The 20,994-nt window shown below is 41.2% G+C and overlaps 1 protein-coding gene across 1 annotated transcript in view; it reads left to right on the top strand.

The window, feature by feature from the left end:
* dym (dymeclin) overlaps positions 1 to 20,994 on the top strand; it is a 37,502-nt gene that overhangs the window by 5,868 nt on the left and 10,640 nt on the right. Inside the window, exons 2-15 of the mRNA XM_072453217.1 lie at positions 926 to 1,092; positions 1,176 to 1,228; positions 1,314 to 1,407; positions 2,442 to 2,578; positions 2,909 to 2,981; positions 3,827 to 3,952; positions 4,130 to 4,269; positions 8,105 to 8,290; positions 8,367 to 8,545; positions 9,039 to 9,164; positions 9,244 to 9,357; positions 9,440 to 9,534; positions 10,707 to 10,806; positions 20,004 to 20,186. Of these exons, the coding sequence (XP_072309318.1) occupies positions 953 to 1,092; positions 1,176 to 1,228; positions 1,314 to 1,407; positions 2,442 to 2,578; positions 2,909 to 2,981; positions 3,827 to 3,952; positions 4,130 to 4,269; positions 8,105 to 8,290; positions 8,367 to 8,545; positions 9,039 to 9,164; positions 9,244 to 9,357; positions 9,440 to 9,534; positions 10,707 to 10,806; positions 20,004 to 20,186 (1,746 nt within the window). The 5' untranslated portion in view covers positions 926 to 952. The remainder of the gene's footprint in view (positions 1 to 925; positions 1,093 to 1,175; positions 1,229 to 1,313; positions 1,408 to 2,441; positions 2,579 to 2,908; positions 2,982 to 3,826; positions 3,953 to 4,129; positions 4,270 to 8,104; positions 8,291 to 8,366; positions 8,546 to 9,038; positions 9,165 to 9,243; positions 9,358 to 9,439; positions 9,535 to 10,706; positions 10,807 to 20,003; positions 20,187 to 20,994) is intronic.

Raw genomic sequence — 20,994 nt, 5'->3', positions numbered from 1 at the left:
ATAAAGTCTGGCGGTAAAGCAACACTCGGATGCCAACCGCCATAAAACACCAACAACAACAACAACAACCAAAGGAGAAGAAGAAGAAAGAGCAATTATTCTTTGTGTTAGATAAGGTTGTGTCTCAAAGAGGTTTAAAGAGCGTTTTCAGGTCTTTTAAGGTTTTAGTGTTGTTGATATTTAGGCAGATCCAGGTAGGTATCTAACTAATACTACTACTATACTACTATACTATACTATAATACTATAACTACTACTTGTAGCGTATTCAATATTTTCAGTCTTATCTTGTAGTAATGGTAATTATTGCTAACCCTTTATTTGTTCTTGCCTTGCTCTGATGTTGATTATTTGTATTAATTATGAATATGGGTTAACACAAGCTTGTTTTTGTCACATGAGAGGTCAGTGGCAGAGCAAATTTAGTACTAATTGACAAACTCTACAATGTAATACATTTACCAAGGGAAACATTTAACTACAAGACCGACAAACACCAAAATTATTACTACTATAATCATTGATTGAATGACACACTGCACACGCTACAATTACTAGTACTCCATATACCCACAGTACAACAGGGGAGAGAATGCATTTGAAGTATAAACATTATTCTGGAAAATACAGAAACATGAACAAACCATACATTGAACTGTGTAAACAAACACATCTTCTGTTTTTTTTTTTGAGTTATTTTCTATTTTCCCCCCAACATTTTAAAATAATTTAAATTTCAAGTAGCGAGTCCATGCGTCATTGAACCTATGTTTAGTTTGAATCTCATGAGCTCCAAAAAAAAACATAATAAATATTGAGCCCTCAAAATATTGTTCCAGCTTTCATATATTGAACAGTAAGTCAATATGATATGATGGTGACATAATATGAACGAAAGCATTGTCTTCTTTTGACATCTTTACAGAAATAGTGAGCTTTACTACTGGCCAAAATGGGAGCCAACACGAGCCAGATCAGCGACTTATCAGAAAATACAAGTCTCAAGGCCTTAGTCGGAACTGAGGTTATTTCAGACAATGATCCCTTCTGGAACCAGCTCATTTCCTTCACGTTCATCAGTCCCACCTGCAGGTAATACTCACACGTTTGTTTGTTTGTTTCTTTCTTTCTTACTGTGGTATTTGTTACTATGCTCGGTTTCTCTCTTCATACAGTGGAGACTCAAAGTTGTTGGACGAAGCCGTCGTCCCATTAGCCAAGATGCTCAGTAAGTTTTTGCACGTTAGAACAAAAATAAATGTGGATTTATTTGATTCATCAACATTTTGGCTTTTTTTTTTTTTAATTTCTAGTGGAAAACAACCCCAGGAGCGGAAACTTTTGTGCTCTTGTAAGAATTTTTCTCGGGAGGACCAAAGAGCTAAAGATATCAACAGAATGTCAAGAGTGAGTGAAAATTGGCCATTTTTCTTGTTTGAATATTTTCTTCTCAATTTGTTGTTATTTTATGTTTAAACATAGATTATTATACATATATCAAATCTTTTTATTTTTCATCCTTTATGGCTAGAGTTATTTTTCAGTCTTCAAATAGTGTTGCCTTGTTCCTCAGCCCTTTACTAACTGAATTAGCATTATATCTCTGATTTGGAGTGATTATTAGGCCTACAAACTGCAGCACACTCCCTGACCAAGTGTTAGTGATCGCTCCCTACACTGGGCTCTGAGCTCATCTACATCTGCTGCTCCTTTCAGACTCCTGCTGCTTTAGGAGGTTTTTTGACATTTTCATCCAGATCTGCCTGTTGGTTTAGACTTTTTTTTGTCGGGACTGACTAACAAGACTGCGCTTCTATTCAGCACACTTAGAGCAGATGAGAGCAATGAGATGTAAGTGAGGAAACGAAAGAGAGACACAGCTGCAGCGGTGTCATGATGTCTGACAACACAGCAGACGTATGCCAGTGTCGAGAGTTCGAATCCCGACTCCGACATTCACTGCATGTCCTCCGCTCTCTCTCATGCCCCATTTCACACTTTCCTCTCCTGTCTAATAAAGCCTACAGGCCCAAAACATAGTTCACTTACGGAGTGATGAGGTGTGCGGTGAGGGAGGGGGAGAGGCGTGAGCGCTTACCAATAACAGACACTTGATCGCTGATTTTGCAGTGGTGCAGGCTTCGCAGAGCTGTTTTAATCATACTTTTTTATTAATATCTGGTGAGGACCTGCCTTCATTTGCCCAGCTCTGAACTAGAAGCAATCTGCAAATCTGGTTTTACATTTTAATTCATTATTTCTCATGAAGTACAAACACCCAGAGGTATCTTCATAACATAGATGAAATGCTTAAATGCATACACATATTGTTCATTCATTATGATTTTACTTTGGAAATGAAAATATGTGCTTACTTGAATTTGAAGGATGGTTAAATCCTTTATTAATGTGTTGACGTCTTATATTCTATTTCTTTGCAGTCAGCTGTTTATATGGCAGGCTCACAATGCTCTGTTTATGATTCGCTGCCTGCTCAAGGTTTTCATCAGAGAAATGAGTGAAGAGGAGCTGCACTTGCAGTTTTCATACCAGGAGATGACACCAGGAGTCTGCAGAGGTGAGCGTCCCATCTATTTGGCATGAAATTATATAAACATACTTTAAATGTAGGCACCAGCCTTTTCAACAACATTTCAGATTTCAAAACTGATATACCAAGATCAGAAATATTTTGCAAATGTTCTTGGCAAAAATATAATTTATTTTAACTGTATGCTTTATTAGCCAAATATCAATTTCATGAAAAGTTTGTGCATTCATTGCCATTTAAGATTTGAAAGATTCAATGCACTTTTGAATAAAATCAATAAAAAGTAAAGGGCTGGTGTTACTGTGTCTGCCCTTTTAATGTATGTCTCAAATAATAAGTGTTTTTGCCACTGTGCAGACGCCAGGCGTGAAGACCTCCTTGAGGAGCTGCTGTCCAACCTTATTCACCTGATTGTTGAAGTGCCCCTGCTGTGAGTGTAGCCAAGGTGTATGCACAAATCGTATGATTATATAACATCCATGAACCCCACTGTGTTTAGAATGTATAAAAAGGTCACGTCTGCAAGAGGGATTTCCATAGAAATGCTTTTTAACTTATTAATATTATTCAGTATTGGATGCATTATGTGACCAGAATTGTATCCCTGCTTTGGAGTTATTCATATTAAAGGATTTAACTTCACTAAAAGCACAACTGTCACTACATTCTAGCTCCATCATTTACAGTGTCTCATTCGTCATGTTCTGCCTTTTTTAAATTACAATCATTCAGCCCTTAGACACTAAATGTTCACTACAGTCCTACAACAATCACTGAATATATTAATTGTCTTAAATTAACCATTTATTTATTTATAAATCTATTTGATTTGTTGCCCCATGTGGGACAATAAAGGATTATCTTATCTTATCTTATCTATTAGCCTGCTAACTATATCCATTTCAACACGCTTCACTCCCCACTCTCACCAGCAGAGGGAGACTGCGCATCAATACGTTTTGATCAAGACTCATTTCAAATCTTCAATGATCTGGTTGAGGCTTTTCAAAAGGTCCACAGCCAGTCCTGTGTGGGTAAAAGCATGTGGTTTGAAGATATGACTTTGGAGCAGCAAGTTTGACTATTTATTGTGGTAAATGACAATGACTAAAAGTCCAAATTAAAACTGTATATTGATAACTACGGCTGGTCGATAGTGAATCTATTGCATTGTACAGTGACTTGGAGGATCAAAGTAGCAACACATTTTTTATTGTTTTTTTATTTAAACCAGGGGTAACATAGCTCACTTTGAATGTGCTTGTTTTTCTGTAGAGACATAACTTACAGCATCCTGTTTGAAGCCGTGTCCACACTGCTCGTCTTGTTTTCATATCAACTCTTCAGCAAAGACATTCTCAGAGATGGTGTGATCTACCAGCATGCCATGAAGGGAAGATGGTACGGTTACTCACCATCGGCATTACAGATTTTCATATGTTTTAATAATACATTTATTCATTATTTGTATATTTCTGATGCGTATATAGTTGCACACTGATGTTGTTGTTGATTATGGACTACATTGTTGAAACTAAGAGTATTGTCTACTAGTATTGGCTTCTCTTTTTTTCACAGTTTGTCTTTAACAAGTCGACTCGTGAAGACGTTGCTCTATAACTTCATCCGACAAGAAAAATGTCCACCTCCGGCGACGCACATATTTGAACCCAAATCTGAGGGTGGTCTTCTGTACGGCCTGGCGTCTGGAGTGGCAAGTAAGAACATGCGGCATGCCCAATACATTCTTTAACTAATATTTAACCTACCGTCCCGGTCATAAGTATTTCCGATAAGTGGCGATTGTTGCAAATTACTACCAGGCACGAGGCACATTATGTAAAGCAAAAACATGAAGATTTTCTATTCTCCATTTAAAGGTGCCATAACATGCTTTTTTTCACGTTTCGTAGTCTATCCTAAGTGTATAATTGATAATAATAAGGGTTGTGCAACACCCTTAACATAATAGTTAAGAAATATCACCCAGACCTTGGACCCCCTCACCAACCCGGAAATGCAAACGGCTTGGTTTGATGGTGACGCGTGCTTGCCCTTATGACGCAGTCTTGCCCCACCGCCCGTCAGTTTGGAGATTCGAGGAAAGGAGATAGTCTGTAATATAGCTAAACACTGCGGGAATCAATCAAAAAAACACTCTGGGTACATATATTAAGCACAAATAGCAATGTAAGAAGGTTAAAAGCTCTGAAAAGTCGATTTAGCATGTTATGGGACCTTTTAAGGACCCTGTAAAAACCTGTATCTGAAAATCACTACATTGGCACTGAAATGTGTGTAAGAAGTGAATGCCCTTTGCCGCTCTCGCTGGAGGCAGATTCCGATCAGTGAGACGTCAGCGTTCGTTGCAGCCTGTATGTCTGTGGCGGCCCCCCAATCGGCCCAACGAGTGACGAGGCCGTGTCCTGTTCCGTAATCCCCCAGAGCCCGCCAGTCTGCTGTCGTCCCCCTTATGCACACACGGGCCAGCGAGACGGCAGCGCCCTCATCTGCCCGTGCAGTCCATTCATTACTATGTGGTCTCTACATCTAATATTGCATACATTTGACCACGTTCACAGCTTCAGATATGATTTCTTTTCATTTTGTTTTGTTTTGTGAGTCCATTCTTTGGAAATACCAGAATCCTCACCTCACATTATCGAGTGTTTTGTCTGTCCGGTTACATTAACTTACAAATAATTAATCTGGTCTTGAAAACATTTTACATCCAAACTTTTACTCAACACTCTTTTACTCTTACTTGAGTAAACATTTGGGTCACTTCTTTTTATTTCCACTTGAATAGAGCTGGGTTTCGATTCAAATTTCAAGAATCGATTCGATTCCGATTTTTACGTTTCAAAATAGTTTTTTTTCCGATTTCTTAGATTCCATCCGATTCACTCAGATTTCAATCTGATTTCCGATTCGATCCGATTTCGATTCGATCCGGGGGTTAATGTTACTAAAAATGAAAAATGTATTTGAACCGTTTCCTTCACTTCATGACTGTGTAGAGAAGCAACATATTAAAACTAGTATTATATCAATATTAAACAGCAAATCTTACAAGTATTGGTAGTTACTGATGGAAGACTGATGAAAAGGTTAAGGGTCAATCTACCTTCAAGAAAGATAATCCAGGAGTCCTGAATTATCTTCCTTGAAGGTAGATTGAAGTTCACTGAGGGAAATGTAGAAAAGAATTTTAATTAAAAAAAAAAAAAAAATCATCGATCTCTGGACGTACGAATCGATAATCGGTCATTAATATGCGAATCGATTAAAAATCTGAAAATCGATTATTTCAACCCAGCTCTACACTTGAGTAATATTAGTTTAAACTGATGTTTCTCCTAATCTAGTACAAATTTGGGCTACTTTACCCACTTGTTCTTTTGGTTAGTAGACTGTAGGTGTTTGTGGGAAACATTTAAGTGATCCAATGTTTCCTGTGGCCTCGTTTTTGTATTTGAAATGCACTTGATATTAACTTTAGTACTATGAAAGAAACCTCTTTTTTGTAGGGCTGTAGTCGACCTACAGACATTTTCAGTTGCCCTGGGCATCGATTATCAGTCGACTAAAAGAGGGCGACGTGTGGTGCTGGCAAAAAGTGCTCAAAACTGAGAGAATTAAATATCTCTATGATCTGACCTCGAGTTGAACATGACTCTGGTTCCCATCTGTGTAAAAGAAATGCACAGCCACAAGAACACAGGAGTTTATATGTAGAGCAAAATCTATTCACAAAGTAATTTATCGTGCTATACAGAACAAGAAAAGATCACAGTACAAATGGATAAAAACATAAACGATTATAAAAAGAGAAGAGAGCAGATAAAACCCAGTCATATGCACAGCTAAACAGAACCGTTTGTGTTTGTTTTTTTATTTTAACTTTGTCTCACATGTTAACACCAGTAACACCATTCCATAAAACCGAAATGCAAATATTCATGCAGAACACCTCTTGTTAAGTAGTAGTTGTACTGCTGTTGTTGAACTCTCAAATCTCAGACTAACTCTCCACAACTTCCCCTTTCTCCTGTGATCCATTTACTAATGCAAACTTTGGGCGACAAAGACTTGGCGTCGACGGCGATTAACAGCCCTACTTATTTAAGGAAATTTGTTGTAGCTTTCCCCGTGACCGACACAGACGGAGCATTTAAGAAGATACAAGTGTGGTGTATTGTGCCGCGTGTGAGTACATGCTATTTATGGCAACACTCCTCACTGCTCCAGATCCTTAAATTATGATTTCAGCGTCTCCTGTCCGACTTTGACCTCCGCGTTTCTTTATGTCTCCTCTTGCCTTCCCCTCTCAAAGTGTCCTGCTGCTTTTTCTCCCCCCACTGGGCCACGAGCCAGGGCCACAGCAGCCTTAGCAGCGCTGTGTTATTGGGTGGTGGGTGGTTACGCGGTGGGCTTGGCAGACAGACGCGGAAACTGAGCCAAAGGGACAACAAACAGCACCGTGAGGTAAAGTCAGCATTATAAACCAGCGCAGGAATCACTGGGGGCTGGACTGTGGCACTGCTGGGCCCGTCTTTGCGGTGCCAGTGAAAAAAGGCATCATCACTATTTGGCCCTCCTCCTCGAGATCTTGTCGCTCTCTCTCTCGGAGCGGTGGAAGTATCGTGCAGCAGGAGATACGCAACAAAAGTCAGCAACGATTCACTCCGTTTGACTTGACCGGGATTCATCGGAACAGTTTGTCTTTGTTCTGAATGCAGTTTGTTGCACAATCTCTTCTCTTTGGAGCATGAGACAACAGTGGACCTTATATATGACATAAAAGTAGCATCATTATTGTATTACCGTTGTCCTTTTTATTAAGAAAACTGTAGGTTTCACATTAGAAAATGTTTAAAATAATTATTGAACTATTAATCACAATTTCCAAGATCAAGACCAAACAACAGTGAAATCTTACATTTTCTTTCATTTCCATTGTCTAAAATATTACTATTCCTCCAGTTTGTGACCAGCTTGATGGAACTCATGAACTCAAACTAAAGTTAATGTGACCAAAAACAGCCTGATTAAAAGTAGTTTAAATTATGTCATTCATCGCTTTTGAGCTTGTGGAGCAATTGACAATCTTTTTCTGTACCACCAGAGGGCAGCAGATCAGTTTGACTTTGGCCCTGCAGAGCCTCAGCCTGCTCTCTCTTCTCTCTGGTGCTTACTTCATGCATTCTCTGTGGCTAGACACGTCGGAGCCAGAGACTGTCATCTGTGTACGTAGCTTCTTGTGCTTCTCATGTCGCTTGCACGCCTGAGAGCACCAGCTTTCTACTGGCTCCATTGAAAAGGGTGTTCAGACAAATGAGACGAAATCAGCCCCTGATATGCAATAGGATTTTATATTTTTATGGGGGCCCTCGATGCTTGTGTAAGTCAAAGATAAGACCGTGTAAACGATGAGTAACTAACTGCCACAATTTATCCCGTGTTTTTTTTCTTTTTTAAATAGGCTCTGTATGTAACTACTGTACTGTACGTTTTAAATAATGATCAAGATATTATTTGAAATGTGTCCAGGTGGTCTGTGGAGCGTTTTCACTTTGGGAGGAGCTGGTACCAAAACAGGGCTTGATCAAGACCACAACCATTTACCTTTATCTGATCAGAGCCTTCTGCTTCTTCTGGTCTTGGCCAATCTCACGGATGGACCTGACTTTCCCAACCCTTTTCGGCAGGCCATTACCAGCTTCAGAAATACACAAGGTACTGGAGCTTCACACTTACTTTGTAAATCTGATAAGTCTTGTTATAATGATGTTTTTGCCTGTGCCTGCTGCAGACACATCAGTGCCCCCTGTGGAGCAGCCTCACACGTTCCAGATTAATTTCAACAGCCTGTACACAGCTCTGTGCGAGCAGCAGCGCTCGGACCAGGCCACACTGCTGCTGTACACTCTGCTCCACCAGAACACTAACATGAGGACGTACATACTCTCCAGAACAGATATGGACAACCTGGTGGGGTTAAACACTTTGGATGATGAATATAATGCACAAAATGTATCTTTACACCATAGAAAGGATCTGAATTATCTGTATAATTGTTGTAAAGATTACAATATGGCTGTTGTAAAGATTACAATATGGCTGTTGTAAAGATTACAATATGGCTGTTAAAGGTACACTATGCAACTTTTCTCCCTGCTTGTCTCCGTGGAGACGTACGTAATAACATTAAACTTGTCAATCTTTATGGCAACAAACGGGTTACCGGTCTGTGGAAAGTGCTTTTCGTTATTTTTATTTAGTTTATTTGCAATATAGATTTTTGTGTCAACCAATATTGCAAAATTTATACTTTTGCATAATATTTTACACAAATGGCAATTTAAAGTCGACTGCCTCATTTAGCAAACGCCTTAGACACAGGTTTAACATAAGTAATGTAACTAAATGATAACCGTAACCAACACATGGGCACTTGTACATTTCTCTTCTGTAATTGCTGCAGGTGTTGCCAATCCTTGAAATCCTTTATCACGTGGAGGACAGAAACTCTCATCACGTCTACATGGCCCTCATTATTCTGCTCATTCTAACCGAGGATGATGCATTTACTCGCTCCGTCCATGAAGTGGTGAGCACATCTTCAATGTTTGCACATCACTGCTAAGCCATGGCATTTCTAATCTAATCCGACTACTTTCTCTCTTCAGGTGTTAAAGAACGTCCCATGGTACACGGAAAGGTCATTAACAGAAATATCACTTGGAAGTCTTCTCATCTTAGTAGTTATTCGCACTATTCAGTTTAATATGACTCGAACAAGGGTACGATCATGGACGTTTTTAGTGGATGTTTTTCATTATTGATGGTAATAATCTATATCATATGTTGCTGTACTTTGTGTAGGATAAATACCTCCATACCAATTGCCTGGCTGCACTCGCAAACATGTCTGCGCAGTTTCGATGTCTGCACCAGTATGCTTCCCAGCGTATCATTAGGTGAGATCTGTTTTTAATTTGACTTTTGCAATACTTTAAAAGGGTTAAACGTAAAGGCCGTGTTCAGGGTGCCCTACCTTTGGCGCTACGGGAGCTTATGCAATGCGGGCAAGCTGAGGCAGAGGATTGGGCTGAGAAGAAAGTACTTGAAAGGACACATGTCTTTAGCTCATTAAGTTCTGCTGGTAATAACTCACGACACAGAAAATGTTTGTCCCTAAAGACATGTGCACATTCTCCGTCCACAGAAGTTCAAATCAGTGAATCTATTGTCTGTCGCAATGGACCAGTTGTGTGTGGAGCCGCAGTAATGATGCACTCTGCACAATAACCATAAAACGATGACGACGATCAGGGCTTGAACTTAACAGACTCTGAAGCTTGTGAGATTAAGGGAATTTCCTGGCAGGAATTTCCAAACGTCAGGAAGACCGCAATTGCACTTTATAATTGAGTCCTATGGAGAGTCATGTGTAGAGTTGTTATTTACTGCAGTGGAAAAAGGCAAAGCACCTCCCAGATTTTATATAGGCTTACGTTTTTACACTATAGACTAGAATTGAGCTCTAGGTTTTAGTTGGTTAGTTTAGTACAAAACATTTAGGAAGTAATAGTCTCTATTCACTACTTGCCTTATTTGAACTTGATATGACAATGAGTGCAAGCGAGTTACAATATCAGTTTGTGTGTGTAGCTTTTTTAGTTGTTGCACAGACCACCTTTACATCCTCATTTTGTAAGGCCTTCATCTGTCATTACTTAATGCATATTGCCAATTTAAGGATCAGGTATCGCAGTGTAAAAGTCATTCAGAATCTCACTGCCTTGTCCATCGTTACCTCGACATTAAAGAAGGATGAATTGGAACTTCTATACAGTTCTTTTTGTGAACAAAACAGGCAGGTGGAGCTCCCATGGTGGTCCGTGAGGCCACAAGAACCTCTCACAGATCATAAAGACCTCCTCCTTTGCATTTCAATACAACAATTTATCAATCATGTTAGTAATTTAGCTGATAAGACTTTACTTGTGAAAGCTTTGTTTTGGCCGACTTTTATCTCTTCTTTAATTTCCTGAAGCAAGTATAAGATGCATATTTGTGGGCCAATTTAGAATTTGAATAATTGGGACTTTTGTTTCTTTAATCTCTTATTTCTGTTCTTCTTCCACAGCCTATTTGCGCTGCTTTCCAAAAAGCACAACAAGGTATTGGAACAGGCCACACAGTCTCTCCGAGTGAGACAAGGAAACAACACAGCATTGCCCGACTATGTGAGTTACACATTCACGCTCACAATTCAATTAAATATTTAAGTTATTTTTGTTGGATCCAAGCTTGTCTGACAGTAACGAAAGAGAAATAGAAAAGTTGGCTATTGCTTTACATTCTCCATGAATACATACATTGATGTGATGCAGTGTGGCCTTCATTTTAGAGTCAGTGGTGCACTCGTCTTAGAGAGAGGACAGTAAATAATGGGAGACTCGGGGTTCGATACTAATGCTAACGATCACTAGCCCTCAAGCTAGGGCTGAGTGTATGGTCATAAATATCTAATCGTCATCTCAACCCTGTCACAATCAATGTTGATATTCTCTCTTTCCCACCGTCTCCTCCTGTTGGTCAGCCTCTGTAACGCTCTGAGTGAGTGACAGCTGGATTCAACCAGTCACAGTGTGAACTTTCAAAAGAAGCAGATTCACTTTATTTTCTTCTTAACAATAGAAAACACAACGTGTACATCAATCGATATTGTGATCAAGCTCCAAGAACATTGTGATTTTAAATTTTTATTATATCTCCCACCCCCACCTTTAGGTTTTTACATGCCAAATATAATCACAAACTGTTTGGAGAAATAACTTGAGCCAGTTTAATTTCTCCTATAAAGTACTTTAGCACTTTTTGGGCCGGCATTGCTCAAGGGCATGAACCACATATTTCATTAGAGTTTACCAGTGAGACTGTTTTTCTTCTCACACAGTCTGGGTCAGACTCGGAACTGGTTAAGTCCTCTTTGATACCACTCTTATCCTGTAGTTTAGTCTAGGACATTTAGTGACATTGGTTCCGTGTTTGCTCTTGTGTCTCCCTACTTGCTGTGTTAAGTCCAGGCACACCTTGACATAAATACTCTTTGAATTTTGTTTTGGCTATTGCTTATGTCATGTGTAGAATCAGAGTTTCCCCTCTTACATCAGCTGTTCTCGGATAATTCACAAGGGCTTTTGTGTTTTGCAGCTCATAGACATGGATACCCTCTAGGCTGCGTTAGAAAGCAGATTTTAGTTTGACATTTACACATCAGTGCTTTGTGCAAGTCTTTTTTTACATTATTGTAGTTTGAACTACAGTAACAGGGTTCTTTCCTCTCACCAATTTGGATTTAAACCGACCCTCTCGGTTTCTTCCATTGCATATGATAGATGTTAATTTGAATATAAAACCCACATTTTATGCTGTATTTGCTGAAGGGGAAGCGACCTCTTCTGTGGGTAATGTAGCACACAGTAGGAGAGCAGCAGGGACTTTTTTCTGACAAGCATCTGGAAACCATGTGATTTGGCTTCGTCTGGCTCTGCACACAGAACTAATGTTTGTGGCATTGTCCTGGACCTATATTGCTCTTTTTTATGGGTTAAGTCAGAGGATATACAAAAAGAGGAAGGCTGTAAGCACTGAGCTAAAGCTTATGTGTTAATGTCTCCTCCAGTCTGTCTGCCTTTTTCTCTTTGATACACACTCTGTGAACAACCCCCACCTCCAAGTGCACTGCTGTGTCTGCTTAGTGTCAAGGAGAAAAAGGGAGAAGAGGGCTTGAGCCCGGAAGCCTCCTGGGACAGCCAGCAGCTCTCAGCTCAAGCAGGGCAGCTCTCTGGAGAGGCTGAGGCCACACTCTACTGCCTCGGCCCCTCCAGTCTCCTGGTGGCCCCTGCAAATCACAATGTTAGGTGACAAGTCCTTGATCTACTGGTGGTGGGTGTTACCAGGGATTTTTGTTACGATTAGATCCCAAGCAACACTCTGGCAAGTATCGCAATATCAATCTGATACCGATACCTGATACTAATGAGTTTTGTATTAAATGCATTGAAATGCCTCTTCTATAAATAGCTTTACCTTGCGACCATCATCATTTTAGCGCCACCCCAGCTTCAATTCAATTTATTTTTGTAAAGCCCAAAATCACAAGAGCAGTTGCCTTGTTGGGCTGCACAAAGTTGATGATTTTACCAGCAGAAAACTTCATCTGATTAAAGTAATTTAAATAAGTGAACATACATCCATCTTCTTCCGCTTATACGGGGCCAGGTTGCGGGGTCCAAGCGGGGACTCCCAGAGTTCCTCTCCCCAGACATTCCCTGTGGGACATGCCTGTAACAAATCCCCAGGTACGCGCCCAGAAGGCATCTGGAGCAGATGCCCGAGCCACCTCACCTGGTTCCTCTCAACGTGCAGGTAAAGGAGCAGCAGCTCTACAGATGTGACTGAGCTCCTCACCCTATCTCTAAGGGAGCGCCCAGCCACTCCGTTGAGCAAACCCCTTTTCGACCGCTTGTACCCGCGATCTTGTCCTTTCGGTCACTACCCAAAGCTCATGACCATAGGTGAGGGTAGGAACGTAGATTGACCGGTAAATCGAGAGCTTTGTCTTTCGACTCGGCTCCTTCTTCACCACAACAGTCCGATGCAGCGACTGCATCACTGCAGCCGCTGCACCGATCCTCCTGTCAATCTCACGCTCCATCCTTCCCTCACTCATGAAGAAGACCCGGAGATACTTGAACTCCTCCACTTGGGGAAAGGACTCCCCACCCACCCGGAGAGGGCGAGCCACCTTTTTCCGGTTGAGAACCGTGGCCTCGGATTTAGAGGCAATGCGAACACTGCTCCTGCTCCGGTCATACAGGGACCAGACAGCCCTGAGTAATACTCCTGGAGCACCCACCAAAGGACACCGAGGGACACGGTCAAAAGCCTTCTCCAGATCCACAAAGCACATGTGGACTGGTTGGGCAAACTCCCATGAACCCTCGAGCAGCCGATGGAGAGTATAGAGCTGGTCCAGTGTTCCACGACCGGGACAAAAACAACTCTGCTCCTCCTGAATCAGTGGTTCGATTATTGGTCGGATTCTCTTCTTCAGTTCCCTGGAATAGACTTAACTGGGGAGGCTGAGGAGTGTGATCCCTCTGTAGTTGGAACACACCCTCCGGTCCCCTTTCTTGAACAGAGGGACCACCACCCGGTCTGCAAGTCCAGAGGTGCTGTCCCCGACCTGCACGAAATGTTGAGACGTGTCAGCCAAGACAGTCCTGCAACTTCCATGCAATACATGTAAACAATGTATTTTAAAAACAATTCGCAATATGTAGAATAACCATGTACTTTTCAATACCTTGTCAGTATCTATATTTTGGTATTGATCCATCCATCACTGATATTATTCTGATACTATTCTGCTCGTACACATGAAAAGCATTCAAAGAGAAGCTCTGCCTGTGTAGTTCTTCAGCAGTGCTCTGTGTAGTGGTGTATATGCCCCGAGCCAGTGTGAGTGGTAAAGTTACTTGGTCTGTTTACTGTTACACATTTCTGGGAAAGGGCTACACACTCAGTCAGCCTGGAGCTTGTTGGACCACCCTGCCTATCTGTTTATGTGCTGCCCGGGTCCCATTCTGTGATCCCTCCCTTAATGGCCAGTGGAGAGACATGCATTAGCCTCTTACTGCTGCTCCTCTTAAAGCCACAGTAAGGATGGGGATGTATCAACAGATCGTAAACAATGACATCTGTTTAATTTAAGGCCTTCCAAGGACTCGAAGAAGTTGTCATAGTTTCCAATGGTGATATTATTGCATGAGTGTAATCTTTCACTTCAAATTGTTTAGAGCTTCAACCTTTTGTTTCACTAGCCTATAACATTCTGATGAATACTGTCACATTTTACAGGAAAGATATAGTGTACTTAGGCTTAATTGTTAGCCTTTTAATTTATGATGAAATGCCCCACAGAGTTACAGAGTTCTCAGTATTATACAACGGAGACTTTCCCTTGTTCTTAAGTGAACGGAATCCCTGATGAGTCAAAAGTGCGCAGATTACTCTGGACTCATTTCCCCCAAATTTATGCTTCTACAATATATTTGTACTGGAGCCAAACACATTTTATGACTTTACTACAAGAGAAAAAAAAACATTAGTCTATGCAGTGTATACATATTTCTAAATATACATTTTAGTTTTGAAGCGTTGATGGACACATAATGGCGATACATTCCTTTCTGAGAAATTAGAAACTGGAGCACACAGACATTTTAACCAAAAATAAATAAATGGTCACCAACAGATTTCACATCTTTGAATAATCTTGAGTCATTGACTGGTGTAAATATATTTTGTCGACACCCATACATCCCAATGACACACTGTATTTAACAGCCATGTAGATTACTGTGAGACACAAGGCACATTTCAAGATACTTGTGAACATGATTGATGAAAGCTTATTTTCTCAATCTCAAATGAATGTTTTGAGTGTGGCAGAGGTTCAGTGGTAGGTTGATGTTTCAATCCCATCTCTGACCTGTGCACAATGCTTGTGTGTCATACTAATATCCTCCTCCTATGGGTCAGATTGAACCATACACTCAAATGACTCTATCTCAAGTTTTTAGTCATGCGGTGCTTCTGGCTACTATTAATGATGCTTGATACGGTTGCAATATACATCATATATTGGAACTGCATATTCCCAAAGATGTTGTACGTTTTTTTTGCGGAGCTCATTATATCATATCTTAGTGTCAACACCGGTGACTCTTGGGTGTTGCTCTCATTAAGTTGGTGTCCTGCTGTGAGCCTGGAGATGCTGCTCTCACAGAACCCCCACTTTTAGTCTCCTCCTCAGTGATGCTTTCTCACCTGCCTGGTGCCAATCACGGCTTGTATTTGCTTCCTATTACCTGTCTATTGTACAGCCCTTGGCCTCTCATCTTCTACCCCTGACACTTTGGTCTTTTTTATCTGCTGGAGGAGGGCCTCTGAAGGAAGCAGGTGCTCAGGCTCATAATAGTTATCTGCCTCTAATTGGTAATTATAGCATCCATGCTGTGCCCTGGTCTCTTCATAATTGGCACCAGTGACACGCAGTGCATCTCAGAGTTGATAAATTAACACTGACCATTTAAACGCAAGCTGCTTCAGTTTGCATTTTGACTTATCAATTTTTCTTGAAATATAAATACAGTGAAGGTGACGAACATGGGCACTTCACCTGTAAAGCTGACCCTTTTTTGCACCCAAAGTGCTTCTACAAGTTTTTATTATAGTCTTTTGTTTCATTCTGTGAATAGGAGCAACAAAAGTGCCTACACTGGTGCTCCAAGTGTAATTATAACATGACCTTAGCACCACAATACAGGTCAGACAATGACCTACTTAAAGTCTCCCAGAAGGCTGCTGCCAACCAAGCCACTTCGTCCCTTCAGCCGTGTATGAACAGTACCCTATAACGTTTAAATATTATAATAAAATCTGTAATCAATTCTTTCCAACCTAAGTTGACTTTATGGAATTCTTGTTTCCAGGTCTTCTTTTTAAATGTTTATTTTTGGCCCTAATATCTGAACCTAATAGTGGCACAAAAAGGATCCAGAGAGTCACTAAAAGAGCCAGCTTGTTCTTGGGAGAAATTTGCATGTCTGTTTTACCCAGGGCAACTAAAAAACCCAAATGGTTTTACTGAGTGTGTTCCGGACAATGTACTTCTTGGTAAAAGATCGTATCCCTCTTTTTTCCTGAAAAGACAAATGAGCCGCAGTCATTGACTGACACCTTAACAATACAAATCCTCCAGCTATTCCTGACCAATTTGAGCTCAAGATCTGGAGATGTGTCTCTGGGCGCACCACTGTGCCGCTCACTGGCTCCTGACTGGTTTCCCCATTGAAGGATGGGTCACATCTAATTTTGAAGTATACCTCAACTTAATCTTAAAGGTGGTATGGACGATTTTTTTCAGCAATTTTTTTGTCATATTTCCTCGTGGCGTGGATAAATCATTTGTCCTGCCACGTATCAATCATAAAACGCACCTACCGCTCACCTGCAGCCGCGTCAGGCTCTTCCCCACGTTTCCGCGTGCCTAAGCACATGGATCTATCATAATATAGTTCCCTCAGTGTACGGGGCAAAATGAAGACGGAGAAAGACAGTTCGAGCTGACGCAGAAGTGGACAGAAATCGCTAATAAACAAACGCACGTGTGTGTTGTATCAGTCCGCACGGGGGAGTGCGCATGCGCACTTCCGGCTGAGTTCCCAAATCGCCGAAAAATCGTCCATACCGCCTTTTAAAGAAGACGGAGGAAAAATGACCAATATTTAAACATTGCCATGGTGGATTGAAACTACAATTTACTTTGGGCTTCTAAATGTAAAAGGAAGAAACCACAACAAGAATATTGATAACTGGATAAAAAATGTACAAAAGATACGTTTTAAAAAGTCATCAATTGTGGTCCTGATTATGGCTGAATTTCTTGCAGCCCTAGTCTTGACGGCTTGCAGTGTTGTTGGTATAACAAGGAAATACCAGAGAAGATGTTGTTGTACTCCTCACAGTACAAAGATAGGTCTGGAGCAAGTTCCCTCAATGGAACAATGTTCTCTTCAGGTTGTGCAATGTCGGTGAGCAGCTGACTGTGGAGATGTTGCATCCCTCTTGACTGAGAGCCTTGTCTGTCCTGATGACTGGGTCTTTTAACAGGTCAATGTCACAGGACACAATGCTGTTGGACTGAGGAGCAATCCTGAGAGTTGTTCTGATCCAAATCATATATTGAAGATTTTGGAATGTATGAGAATTTCACTAAATGGGCACAAGTTCCAGACTGTAGATTACGAATTATTATGAAGCTGTCATTGGAAACTATCCATCCATCCATTTTCTACCGCTTGTTCCCTTTCGGGGTCGCGGGTGACTGGAGCCTATCCCAGTGACTTCGGGCCTTAGGCGGGGTACACCCTGGACAGTGGCCAACTTGTCGCAGGGTCAACACAGAGACATAGACATTACAGACAGTTCACTCTCACATTCATTCACTAGGGCCAATTTAGAGTCACCAATTTTGCCTAACACATTGGAAACTAGTCTCCAATAAATATCAAAATGCCTATATACATTTTTGATGTGATTCTTGCTAGAGACTGATTTCAAAACACTTTGGTTGAAGGATTTATATGAACAGCTCCTGAAGGGACATCAGGTGTGAGTAATGCTTTTGTTTAGAAAATATCCATGAGACACTAGAGCGGGGAATGAAGGCGGATGCATAATATTTAAATCCTGTCTGGCTTTCAAGTAGACCACGGCTCTCTTAATCTCATCCACTTTACAAACATGCCGAAGGGAGCGGGCAGACGTCTAGCTAGCCTATTTTCATTTGACCTGAATTCCCCAGCGTGGCATTTTTCCCTTGCCAGCCTAATCTCATTACGACGGGTGCCGAGCCACAGAACAAACATACTAGGCATCCGGCTGCTTCTTCTTGGCCTACTCCTCCTTCTTTCTTTTAGTTTTGGCTTCCCATGCGATAACCATACTCGACCCTCACACAGCTTCCAATTTTTGCTGCTTCGCCTACCTCCCTCGTCCTCCTACTCGCTTGTCTCCAGGATCTGTCCCTGCTTTCAGTCTAATTATGGCCTGCCAGAGGAGAATAGAGAGGAGCTGAAGTGAAGCTAGACAGTCGAGTCGAGCCCAGAGAGGCGCACAATCAATCCTCATTATAACCCGGCGCTCCTGCCTCTTCCCCCGGCTGTTGCGTGTATGAAAGTGCTACACTGTCCACCTTTGTCTGCCTCTGGAAATCCATGCGACGTCTCCCAAACCCACGGGGTGCACCCATCATCCTAATCTCCCTTGTGCGGGTGTCCCTTCAACACATTCATGCCTACAGTAAAAAAAACAAGACCCCACAGTATGGAAAGCCGGTGTTTTTCTGAAAATCCAACACAAACAGGCACCACATGCGCTCCAGATTTGAGCCACAATCTTGACCCAAAATCTGATCGCCCTCCCTCTGTTGTTTTGAATGCGATCTTAGCTGGTATTAGTGAATTCTTGGGCAAAACAGGTCAAAGCAGCCGGGATGTTAATGCATTTCTGGGATAAACAGCACATTTAAGGCCTGTGGCGTGTTGAGGCGCCCTGCTGTGTTTTGGCCGATGAGATACCTTTTGGTTTTTTTTCTTTTCATATTAAAGTTCTGAATGCAGTATCCCTAAAGGAAAGGGGCATTTTCATGTGCTATGGACTAATTTCATACATTTGTACATCAAAGATTAAACTGGCTCACTCAGCACTTTACCCTAATGTATTTCACAGTAACTCTGATACTTTGGAGGTTATAAACTTTTCACTTTTCAGTCTAAAATATACCGTGGTGTTATAGTTTAGCAGCGCCAACTACAACTGCTGTGTCATGAGTTTACATTTGTGCGTGCACTGCATCTCTAACCGTACAGGCCGGTCCGCCGCGATACTGTATCCACTCAATGTTCAAAATTAGAGATGGGACTACATATTTTAGGGCTCAATATTTATCGTGTACCTTTCCAGTTCAATTGCAGGGAAACTGTCATGTTTTTGTAATGTGACAAATAAATATTTGACCTGTATGTGACTCATTATAGACGTTAATGAGTTGGTTACATATATTGTACATTTTGAAAGGTTTTTTGGGGATCACCCTGTTTTTAGGATATTGTAGTTTAAATAGTATCGTGATATTTTCTTTAGCGGTTTATTATTAGGTTGTTGTGACAGGTTTAAAACGCACATTATACCCTTGTTTGAGAGATTACACCAGACTTTGTTTTTGAATTATTGTTTTAAAATCTTAAATATAGGCGATATACTCAATATTCTAATTTGGCATGTCTCTAAAACACCAATTACGATATTATTAATTTTTTAGATTTGTCTCCCACCCCTAATAACGGCAAAGAAAGCCATGTTTATTGTATTGTTGTTTCTTGTCAGCGTGAAATTTATGCTTATTTAATGTTGATGTATTGATAATGTCCGAATTAAACTAAAACTCATCCCACATATCACAGAATATTTTCTGCTGTGACTGCAACTAAATCACAAAAAATGTAACTGAATCCAAACAAGTTGTGCAGATACTTCATAAAAACATCAGCTAACCATTGTGGAGTCTGTGGACACTCTCACTCGCCTGTCAGTACTGTCAGATCTTAACACATTAGGACATGTCACCTGACTAGATGCTTTCTGCCCTATGTTTCCACCCCACTTCTAACTTGGCCCCCTTGTGACATTTCTTACTCCTTCACTGATCAATGCCTCCATCAGGCAGAACTCTTATAAAAACGCCATTTATAAATGAAACCAGTCGAGTGGGAAACCAATTAACCTTTGCATCTTCTCTTTCCCTCAGGCCCAAGACCTAAACGTGATAGAGGAGGTGATACGCATGATGCTGGAAATCATCAACTCCTGTCTCTGTAACTCTTTACACCACAATCCTAATCTGGTGTACGCTCTGCTGTATAAGAGGGAGATGTTTGAGCAGTTTCGGATGCACCCTTCCTTCCAGGACATCATGCAGAATCTAGATACGGTTAGTTAAATCCCCTCGGTTTTTGTCCGGGAGGAATCGAGCGAAGCTTCTTTAACTTGCTGGGTAGATTTGTGGTAATTATTCCACAGATCAAGGTTACGCTGACTCCCGCATGGCTGTCTTATGGATCTTAAGGGAAAGTTTTTAAGTAGCTGAGCAGGTCTGGGGCATATGTGAACCGCATTGTTAACATGGGGAGCGCAGTTGGACTGTAGAACACAAGCGCTATCGATAAATGAATCAGTCCCATTGTGTGAAGAGGCTCCCTATCAAATATTGAGTGTGTTGTGTGGGGGAGGAACCTAGTCGAGAGAAAGCTGTCATTCATTGTGTTAGTCATGTAGCGGTAGACAGAACGAGCCTGTGTGTGTCTATGTACTGTATACAAGAGTGTGAAGGATGGGGGTTGGTACACACATCGCCATAGGCTCGTCTTATCCATAAGTATGAGGGAAGCACGCTCACCACAATCCCTCAGTGCACCCAGCATCCCCAGGGCGATTCCGTGGAGCCCTGAAAATCCGCGTGTGTGAGCAGGAGATCCAGGATGAAGGACAGCTTTTTTGCTCCTCTAAATTAACCCCTTATGGGAGACCTCCAAAGTTAATGAAGAGATTAGAGTTAGATATGTGTCGACAGGAGGCATTCTAAGCAGGCTCCAGTGTGTTGAGTTCTCTACTGCAACTTCTGAGCGCTGCTACGGAAAATAAGTCGGTGTTCCAAAAAAGCATAATGAATTGGCCCATATTTTGATAAAACATCCGACTAGAGAAGTTGTATATATTCTGAAAATATGATAGCATGACAT

The sequence above is a fragment of the Eucyclogobius newberryi genome, unplaced genomic scaffold, assembly GCF_026437365.1.
Source record: "Eucyclogobius newberryi isolate DKJ021-1_F unplaced genomic scaffold, fEucNew1.0.hap1 SCAF_2, whole genome shotgun sequence".
In the NCBI taxonomy this organism is placed as follows: Eukaryota; Metazoa; Chordata; class Actinopteri; order Gobiiformes; family Gobiidae; genus Eucyclogobius; species Eucyclogobius newberryi.
Note: the sequence above shows the minus strand (reverse complement) of the source record. Positions and strands in the feature narration are given on the sequence as shown.